Raw genomic sequence first — 11,246 nt, forward strand, 5'->3', positions numbered from 1 at the left:
TCACTAAAGGACTTCTATTATATTTTGAGTTGATATATATAATTTGTTCACATTACATCTGGATTGTAATCCCCTCACTCTTATCTTCCTATTCCCACCCTCCCTCCTTCTTCCGCCCTATTCCCTTCCCCTAGACCGCTGATGGGAAGGGGACCTCCTCCCCTACCCTCTGACCACAGGTCAGGTCTCCTCTAATAGCCTTCATCCCCCTCCTCTGCTGTTCCCACTGCTAAGGGTCAGTGAACAAATCAAGGGCACCAGAGCTCTTGTCAAAGGCAGTCCTCACTCTCCTTGCACATCCCCATTTGGAGAATGAGCTTCCATTGGCTATATCTGAACAGGGGATCTAGGCCCTCTGCTTGTAATGTCCTCAGTTGGTGCATCAGTTTGTTCAGAGCCCCTGGGTCCAGATCTGCCAGCTTTGATATACATATATACACATATACTTTGATATATATATATATGTATATATATGACTATTCTATAAACATCACTGTATAAGACTTTCATTTTACTGAGGGAAAGGCTGATGTTTTTAAGGGACTATAGTGCAACTGCAGCTGTAAATTCTTATTAGCAAATGCATGATATTGTGTTTATTAATGTTTCATTGATTTGTTTTTTACATTTTTAACATTGGTTGTATCTGCAAATAGACTACCTTTTGAGTTGGTAACATACGTCTAGTCAACACAGGCAGCAAAGAGATGCCTGCCATTGACACATGTATAGGAGATCATATTTACCTTTTATCAGAGTTTGCATCATCTTCTTTGAGGCAGGCTGGGTGTTGTGAGGACTTAACTTGTCTTGTTGTCAAAGAATCTTTAGAATAATAAAAACATCTTTAAATGCCATATTCTGTAGGTCTCTGAGGCTTTTGAAGACTATATTTAACTATTTTACCTTATATATCTATAGAATTATATCTATCTGTTAGACCTAGGATATATATTATTGTGATAAAATTAGACCAATATTTGACATCAATATACAAAGTTCTATACCAGTGAATTAAAAGTAACCTTATTTGTGAGTAACAGTTAAGGCCTTGAGATGAGTAGATTAAATAATCTGCCTTTTGTTGTATTCTCCCTCTATATTACTATATCCCCATTTCCTTCTTTTCAGCTCCTATCTCTTACCTACAAAAGAAAGATAAAGGAAAAAAGAGACAACCCTGAGTCCAACCTAGTTTTCTCTCTGTATAAACCACTAATAACATCCTGCCTCAAAGAAGATGATGAGCATCAGAGAATTTCTTTATGGAGTTGGCTTCAAATGTAGCAAACAAGCCACTAAGGAAAAATGTCCTCATTTCTGCGACAGACATAATTCTGTCTACAAATGGGCAAACTTAGATTCAGGCAGAGTCAAAGGCCAAACTCTGCCAAGACAGGATAAACAAGTCCTCAGTAATTCCTGCCTCACAAATATGTCTGTCAGATATATTGGGCTAGAAGGCCAAATATGATGCTCCAATGTTATAGAGAGTGTAGGATGACTGTTCAGGCAGTAAACTGTCTCCATCTTTTTTTTTTTCATTTTGGAAGCTGCTAACCTGCACTTCCAGTTCACTCCAGTACCTAAGTTTTGATCCTTCTCAAGTCTCTGATGGGGTTGAAGACCAGACTGTTTAGTCTTACATTAAGCTTAGTTGCTTAGGGGTTAAGATGTTTTTAGATTAAGATAGCTGTTTTAAGTTAATAGAGATGAGATATGATAGATATTGATTTTCAGTCAGAAATTTAGACCCAGCAAGATAGGAAAGTTTACTTCAAGTTTGCCAAATACAAGTAGCCAGATTACTATGAATGTAACATTTATATAATTCTTGATTTTCTCATGGTTCTTCCAGCTGTATGTAGTTTATTTTATTCATGTCTATTAATATAAATATATATGTTTAAAAAGAAACATTAAAAATAGGACAAAAAAAGAGTTTGCATCTACACTTTATCCACAAGATTCCCCTGGCTGTGATGCTAAACTGAAAAAAAAAACCAGTGCACATGAAAACAACACACATCAGAACACACAAATTATCTACATCCTGGATTGAATATATATAACTGTTGATGACAAGGAATCTCAAGACTCATAAACAGAACAGAAGGACATATTAACTGAGCACATGGTCAAGGATTTAGGGTTACACACATGAAATAATGTAAAAGGTATATCCTATTATACTTTGCTAAGTATTTTCATTTTTTCCTGATAATAGAACCATCCCCCTTCCACTGAAAACACTCCCATAGAGTCATGCATTTATTTAACACCCAATACAAACCAGCCTCTTACCAACACTTGAACACACACATCTCAACTTTGACAGACACCAAGAGATTAAACCTCTAATTCTTTGTTCTCTCTCTCTCTCTCTCTCTCTCTCTCTCTCTCTCTCTCTCTCTCTCTCTCTCCTTATACCCTCGCTCATCCTTACATGAACACACATGCCCACCTCTACCACACGATCCACACTCTGACATATATGTACAACATATCCTATGCGTGGTCACACAGCCTACCTAGGATCTGAAACATGCTATGGTTTTCATGCACTGTAGTCAGAGATGGTCCTCAGTTAACCTCACTCACCCATGATCTGAACTTCCTTTCATCAGAAAACAAGTGACCCTAGCAGTCCATCTGAAGGCACATTGCCCATAAGCCAAGCCCTCAGTAGGGAGGGGATAGAGAATTCAAAGAGTTCAGCTGGGCCGCAAAGTGATTTTCTCACTAGCTTGGGCTATATGACACCTTGTCTGAGAAAACAAGGAAGAAGGAAGGAAAGAAGGAAAGAGAAAGAGGGGAAATGAGAGGAATTTTCTGCCAGTATAACAACTGGCCTTTAGTCTAAGCTGCTGGACATACTTTAGAATGGATGTAAGAACTTATCTGTAATTACAATATTTAAAATCTCAACAGATCTCACCTTCCGTTCTGACAGAGGGATCCAGGATGAACCCTCTCATACTTCCCCAGCAGTGTCTGGGGCATTAGCATCTTGGAGTATTCTCTCCAAGGATTTGCTCTGTCCAAATTTCTTTTCCCATAAGTATCAATTTATTTCTTTGCTTTTTTTCTAGTCAAATCGTTTCACTGAAATTAAAAAAATAATAAAATTTTGCCAATTATGAGGGAGAACAGGGTGGTAATAATATCAAAGGTGAGATGACCTCACAGCATTCCTTGAGAAGCCTAGCATCTAGTAAATGCAAAAAGTCACAAAACTAAGAATAATACACTGCAAATTAGAAAGATGAGCTTTAGGCTGCATTCTGCAGACACTGTTGTTCATTTATGATCAACCATGGGAGTGAGCTTGGCTAATTTGCCTGTGGGTACTGTTGTTTATATAGCACTTGGCAGAAGTGGCAAGTGGACCTATTGAAATACTTCAAACAACCTAACAACCTAGGTGTCCCTCAACTGAAAAATGGATACAAACATGTGGTACATTTTACTCAATGGAATACTACAAAGTGATTAAAAACACAGACATCATGAAATTTGCAGGCAAATGGATGGAACTAGAAAAGGTCATCCTGAGTGATACAGACCCAGAAAGACATGCATAGCATGTACTCATTTATAGGTGACATTAGCCATTATGCATGGGACAACCATGCTGCAATACACACACCCAAACAAGCCATGGAGGGTCCAAGGGAGGATCCCTGAATCTCATTCAGAAGAAAAAATAAAATAGACATCTGAAGTAGATGAGGTAGAGAGCGAGAGTGGTGTGAAAAAGGGGGTGGGAGGGAAATGGGGGTGAGGATCAGGTGTAGGGAGAGCAGGAGAGGAGGGGAAAGGATGGGGAGGACCAGGAGAGAGATCAGAGATGGATAGGGGAGCATTTCTGGGACAAGGGGAGGTCTCCAGGAGTCTATGGGGATAACCTTAGCCAAAACTCCTAACAGTGGGGATATGGAACCCAAAGTTGTCATGTTCTGTACCCAAGCAGGACATCCATTGGAGGGAAGGGACACCAACACATCCGTAAAACCTTCGACCCAAAACTTTTCCTGCCTATGAGAAATGTAGGGATAGAGATGGTATAGAGATGGAGCGAATGGGAAACCAAAGACTGCCCCAATTAGAGACTCACCCCACAGGAGAAAGCAGGCCTCTGTCACTATTAATGATACTCTACTGTGCTTGAAGACAGAAGCCAAGCATAACTTTCTTGAGAGGCTTCATCCAGCAACTGATGGAAACAATAGGCCAAGCTCTGGGAGTTTTGTGGGAAAGTGGGAGGAAGGATGGAGGGAGCTGGAGAGGTCAAGGACACCACAAGAAGACCTACAGAGTCAACTAACCTGGCCCGATAAGGACTCATAAAGACTGAACCACCAACCAAACAGCTTACATGGGCCAGACCTAGCCCCTCTACACACATGTAACGTGTACAGCCTGATCATCATGTAGGTCCCATAACAATGGGAGTAGGGGCTGGCTCTGAAACTGCTGCCTGCCTTCAGATCGCTTTTCTGTAGCTGAAATGCCTTGTCTAGCGAAAGTCAAGGGAGGGAGAAACCCCACATTGGATGGTCTCCCCATTCACTTCTCCATAACTCAACCTTTGTCTAGGACTTTTACATGGACACTGATGGACACTTACCCAGTCCCCATTACAACTGGGCGGTGGGTACCTAGAGAACCCAATCAGCTGAGTTGAGGGAGGGGAGTCGGAAAGGAAACAACCTCTAGTGAAGGAGCAAGGGCTCTTCTCCACCCAGTCTTGAGCTCCCACCTTCATCCACGCCCACTCACCCCACACCTCACGCACCTGCAGGTTCTCTGGTAAGGGTCATGATCTCACCCTGCGCTGCTCCAAAGCTCACAATCGCTGTGCTATTTCCACACCACCCTGTCATGGCAGGGCCCTGAGGAGGTGCAGCACATCTCTGTCACTACATCGACGACGTGTAGTTTCAACGCTGTGATAGCAATGTGGAGATTCCTGGGATGGAGCCACATGTACCATGGGTGGAGGAGGAAGGACCGGGAGTATTGGGAGGAGCTGAAACTCGGAGTCATTGTACAAAGGGCCAGAGTGGAGAAGGTGAGTGACCCCAGGCCTGGGTCAGAGGCCACAACTCCTTCCTACACTTCTCCACTGAGGAGCCCGAGTTGCCCTAGGTCCCAGGTTCGAGGTACGGAGGTAGGCTTCAGAGCCCTCAGATACCCTGAAGCTGGTCCAAATCCTGCAGGTGAGCGGAGAGTAGTTGGACGGCCCAGGCTGACAGCTGATTGTGGCCAGGCTCTCACATTCTCCAGTGGATGATTAGCTGTGATGTGGGGCCTGACGCATGCCTTCTTGTCGCATACTATCAGTCTGCCTATGATGGCTCAGCTTCCTTCACCCTGGACCACAGGGGATGTGATGGCGCAGATCTCAAGGCACAAGTTAGAGTCCAATGGTGCAGTGGACTACTTCAAGGCCTACGGAGAAGGAGAGTGCCCCTAGCTGCTTCGCAGATTCCTGCAGAATGGGAAGGGGACTCTGCAGCTAGCAGGTATAAACAACAACCAAGTTCCATAGGCAAGGATATCTCCTCAAACCTAGAAGTGAGGATCTTGTTGTCTGGAGCGGGATGAAATCAGGGATCAGCTGGACTTCTGCATCAATAGGAGGAAGAGTGCTGCTGGCTTTCCTGATCTGGCAGCAGACAGTGACTCTTCCCACAGCTCACCCTTCTTTCAGAACAGTTCAATCTGTCCTAGGATGGAAGAAGGAAACATCCCTGAAATAAACAATCAAGAAGTTCGATTCAGTCTGCATCCCATTGAGAACCATGACCTCTCTCAAGCATGGTTCTCTACCCACTCCCAGTGTCTTTGGAGATCAAACTCCACTGACGCTGACTCACTCTCTCAGCTCAGCCCAATCAAGGCCAGAGGTGGGAAATTTGGTGTCTCCTACTTGGTACTGTCTCACTGTCCTAGTTAGTGCTTCTATTGCTGCAAAGAAACATCATGACCAAAAGCAAGTTGGGGAGAAAAAGGTTTATTCAGCTTACACTTCCAGGACTGTTCATCATGTAAGGAAGTCATAACAGGAAATCAAACAGGGCAGGGATCTGGAGACTAGAGCTGATGCACAGGCCATGGAGGGGTGCTGCTTACTGGCTTGCTCAGCCAGCTGTCTTAAGAACCCAGGACCACCAGCACAGGGGTGGCCCCACCCACAGTGGGATGGGCCCTCCAGCATCAACCAGCAATTAAGATAATTACCTACAGCCAGATCTTATGGCGGCATTTTTGTAGCTGAGGTTCCCTCCTCTCAGATGACTTCAGCTTGTTTCAAGTCGACATAAAACTATCCAGCACACCCAAGAACATGCCAAGGAATAGATCATGCTAGATACCTGGATCTAGGCTCCCATATAGTGCTTGCACCCCTCCTTACCCTGATTTTGTCCATTCCAAGGGTGCTCACATGAGCCCCAAGGAGTCCCCCAAGATGCCCAAATGCTTGAATTTTCTAACTCTTCCCCTCAGACCCACCAAAGACACATGTGACCCATCACCCTAGACCTGAGGTAATGTCATCCTGAGGTGCTGGGCCCTGGGCTTCTCCCTGCTGACATCACCCTGTCTGGAAGCCAGCCAGGGAAGACTGGACTCAGGACATGGAGCTTGTGGAGACTAAGCCTGCAGGGGACAGAACCTTCCAGAAGTGGGCAACTGTGGTGGTGCCTTCTGCAGAGGAGCTGACATACACATGCCATGTGCAACATGAGGGGCTAACAGAAACCCTTGCCCTGAAATGGGGTAAGGACGGTAGGGACAACAGAGTAAGGGAAAGTAGGAGTGCAGGTCAGATCAGGATTGAGAGTTAACTGGGGATTAAGGAACTCACACTCCACTTCTTCCCCAGGAGGTCCCTTAAATCCTCTATTCTCTTCATGGCTATAATTGCTAGGATCTGTGCTCACAGCTTCTGTGGTGTACAAGAGGAAGGGCTCAGGTAAGCAAAGGGGTAGCCTGAGTCATCCTTTTCATCTGTGGATTCCAGGTCTTAGGTGGAATTGTCCATGCTTCCTCTCTGGGAAGACCATTAGTCAACTATCTTAGATGATGGATGCAATTTTTTATTTCATTTTATCTTATTTATGGTGTAACTTCTCTAAATTATAAAGCTCCCTTTAGCATGATTAGTCAGTGACATCCAGTTTCAGCTGGAAGATGGAAACAGAAAAAGACAGAGATACTTAAATTTACTAGATCTCCAGGATAGGAGACACTGTAAAGCCTAAGAGGGTATCAGGGAGCTGTTGTTACTAAGCCACTGGTAGAAATTCTAACAAATATCAAATGACTGTAGTGATTGCAATGGATAGTCATGTTTGAGGAATACAAGAAAACAAGACAAATTAAAGAATATCAAACCCAGCACAGTGTTATTTCCAATAAGTCACTGTATTTGTTACTTCTTACTGTGGCAAAATACATGGCTGAAGCTATTTAGGAATGAAAGTTTCATTTTACACATGGCTTGAAGAACACAATACATAAGGATGAGAAAGGCACGGCAAGAGGAGGGGTGGTGGGTCACATTGCATCTGTGCTCAACAAGCAAAGACAGGTGAATAGTGAAAATGAGCTAAGGGTTTCCTTTTCCTTTTTGAGTCAGGCCAGGAGCATTCTAAGGATTGCCACCCACATTCAAGACAGATTTTTCTTCCTCAATGAGATCTCTCCAGAGACAGACATGCCCAGAGGTGTGTGTTCTGGATGATTCTAAATCTAGTGAAGTCAACAAGGAAGATGAGCCATAGCAGCCATGTAGTACCATGAGACATGGTGTTACTGACTTATATTGCATGTGGTAGTGATGTGAAGCATGGTCCCATCTGAGTAATGATCCTTAGTTTTTTTTTTAATTTATTCTTGTTACATCTCAATGGTTATCCCATCCCTTGTATCCTCCCATTCTTCCCTCCCTCCCATTTTCCCCTTATTCCCCTCCCCTATGACAGTTCCTGAGGGGGATTACCTTCCCCTCTATATGATCATAGGGTATCAAGTCTCTTCTTGGTAACCTGCTGTCCTTCCTCTGAGTGCCATCAGGTCTCCCCGTCCAGGGGATATGGTCAGAGGTGAGGCACCAGAGTGTGTGAGAAAGTAATATCCCACTCTCCACTCTACTGTGGTGAGTGTTCTGTCCATTGTCTAGATCTGGGTAGGGGTTTAAGGTTTACCACCTGTATTGTCCTTGTCTGGTGCCTAGTTTGAGTGGGACCCCTGTGCCCAAATCTGCCTATCATAATGTTCTATTTGTAGGCTTCTAGGACCCTCTGGGTCCTTCTACTTTGCCTTTCTCCCATGAATCTCACATCTAGAGTCCCACTAGAATGTCCTCTCCTCTGTCTCTGTTTCCTGGTAAGTGAAGGCTTTCGTGGGACATGCCCGTTGGGCTAATATGCAGATATAAGTGAGTATATACCATTTGAGTCTTTCTGCTTCTGAGTTAACTCACTCATTATGATCATTTCTAGCTCAATCCATTTATCCACAAATTTCGGGAATTCCTTGTTTTTAATAGCTGAATAGTATTCCATAGTGTATATGTACCACAGTTTCTTTATCCATTCTTCTATTGAGGGACACTTAGGCTGTTTCCATGTTCTGGCTATTATGAATAAGGCTGCTATGAACATGGTTGAGCAAATTTTCTTGTTGTGTGCTGGAGCATCTTCTGGGTATATTCCAAACTCAAAAAAGTCTGTAGCCTTCCTATACACAAATGACAAGCTTGCAGAGGAAGAAATTAGGAAAACTACACCCTTCTCATTAGCCACAAGTAATATAAAGTACTTAGGAGTTACTCTTACTAAACAAGTGAAGGACCTGTTTGAAAAAAATTTCAAAACCCTAAAGAAAGAGATTGAAGATGACATGAGAAGATGGAAGGATCTACCTTGCTCATGGATAGGGAGAATTAACATAATAAAAATGGCCATCCTACCAAAAGCAATCTACAGATTCAATGCAATCCCTATCAAAATACCTACACAATTTTTTAAAGACATTGAAAGTTCAATTCTGAACTTCGTATGGAAAAACAAAAAACCCAGAATAGCTAAAACAATCTTGTACAATAAAAGGTGCTCTGGAGGAATCTCCATACCTGATCTCAAACTGTACTATAAAGCAATAGTAATTATGGTACTGGCACAGCAACAGGCTGGTTGATCAGTGGAATCGAATCGAAGACCCAGATATGAATCCACACACATATGGTCATTTGATTTTTGACAAAGAAGCCAAATCCATTCAATGGAAAAGGGATAGCATCTTCAACAAATGGTGCTGGTCTAACTGGATGTCTATGTGTAAAAAAATGCAACTGGACCCATATTTGTCACCTTGTACAAAACTCAAATCCAAGTGGATTAAAGACCTCAACATAGATCCTTAGTTCTTGAAGCTATATTTATGAAACAATGTTTGTTTCTCTTAGTTTATTTATTAACCCAGCTATCACACGAATAATTGGGACTCTTTTATAATACAAGGCTCCACTACACAGTCTTGAGAATTTTAAGTCTATTCTTAACCCTCTATACTATTTTGTTTTACTCTGAGAAAATATTCCAGCAGTACTTGCACTTTGTAACATTCCTCAGCTCTGGCTCCTTCCTCCTGATCTTCCTTTGACCTCTACCCATGGCTGAAACCCCTCCTAACTCTTCTCCTCTGGCTGGCAGGAAGTCCATCCCTATTCTTTCTCCAGCTTAGCAATTGGCTGTAAACTGCTTTATTAACATATCAGAGGAACATTTGAGGAGCAGAGTTTACACAATTTTGGGCAGGAAAACAGAATTTAAACTACACAAACTTAGGCCTATACTTTGTCCTGAGACTTCTCTATGTTAAGGATCCTTCTCAATGAACTCTTAACATCCTTATTTCTCAGACTATAAATGAAGGGGTTCAGAGTGGGAGTTACCAGGGTATACATGACAGCAGCTACTACCTCCCCAGAGGAGTGAGAACTAGATGGAGGCTTCAGGTAGGTGGCAAAGACTGTGCTGTAGAATAGTAGGACCACAGAAAGGTGGGAACTGTATGTGGCCAGGGCCTTCCTTTTCCCCTGTGTAGATGGAACCCTAGACACCGCATAGAAAATATAACCATAAGAACTTACAATGCAGACAAGTGCACTGATTCCTAAAAGCCCAGCCAATGCCATCATCAGGCCCTCATTGAGGTGGACATCAGAGCAAGAAAGCCATAAAAGAGGCCCAAAGTCACAGAAAAAATGAGGAATCTCTTCATTGGTATGAAAAGATAACTTGGAGAGTAACAAGGTATGGGCCAGAGACACACAATGAGCTACTCCCCACAACCCACTGGCCAGAACTTTACATCTACAAGAAGTCATTAGAAGTAGGTAGTGCAGAGGGTGGCAGATAGCAGCATAGCAGTCAATAGCCATGACGGCCAGAAGCAGGTTGTCCATGTCTGCAAAAACAGCAAAGAAGTACAACTGAGTCAGACATCCAGAGAATGAGATTGATCCATCTCCAGTCCACAAAGCTTCCAGCATTTTAGGGGCTGTGGTGGTAATGAAGCAAAGGTCCACAAAGGAGAGCTGACTGAGGAAGAAATACATGGGGGTGTGGAGGTGGACATCAGCTGCAATAGCTAGCAGAAGTAGCAGGTTTCCTAGGAGGCCCAGCAAGTAGAGAGCTAGGAAGATGCTGAAGAGAGGCTGCCATTTTTCTGGGTCACTGGACAGTCCCAAGAGGATAAAGCCAGGAGCCTGACTACAGTTCATCCTTGGTCTTCTGCTTCAAGAAGAAATTGGTGCAAAGACAATTCACACAGGCAAGAATGGGTATCAACCCAGGCCTGGTCCCTTGGCAGTGGGTCTCCCTCACAGCACTTATTGAGTGATGGAAACTGGAATAGCAAAAGGAGGGACAAGACTCAGAGCTGTTCTGAGAAATATTTTCAGAACAAAAGAACAGGACACTGACATTGGATCAGACCTGACAAGATTCATTCTTCTCAGCATTCTGGACACTGACATCCTGCATCCTTCATGTTCCAGAACCAAGTGCTTCAGTTGCTGTTCCTCATCAGAATAGGACAGCTCCCAGGACACCTTCAAAGAAAGCTTCCAATCCCAATTGGTCCAGCATTTCAGCCTGTGTGACAGAGGACTCCAATTAAGCCTGGAATTTCTCAACATCTAGAAACTGGACTACAACTGCTATTCCTAG

At 43.4% G+C, this 11,246-nt stretch overlaps 1 protein-coding gene across 1 annotated transcript; it reads right to left on the minus strand.

The window, feature by feature from the left end:
* Positions 1–9,862: 9,862 nt before the first annotated feature.
* LOC311596613 (olfactory receptor 1f45-like) lies at positions 9,863–10,798 on the minus strand (the record flags this gene model as incomplete). The annotated part of the gene is made up of 1 exon (XM_084780230.1): positions 9,863–10,798. One exon carries the CDS (start codon positions 10,796–10,798, stop codon positions 9,863–9,865), a length of 936 nt encoding a protein of 311 aa, XP_084636356.1.
* Positions 10,799–11,246: the final 448 nt, after the last annotated feature.

The sequence above is a fragment of the Acomys minous genome (genome assembly GCF_964271855.1).
Source record: "Acomys minous genome assembly, chromosome: 1".
Taxonomy (NCBI): Eukaryota; Metazoa; Chordata; class Mammalia; order Rodentia; family Muridae; genus Acomys; species Acomys minous.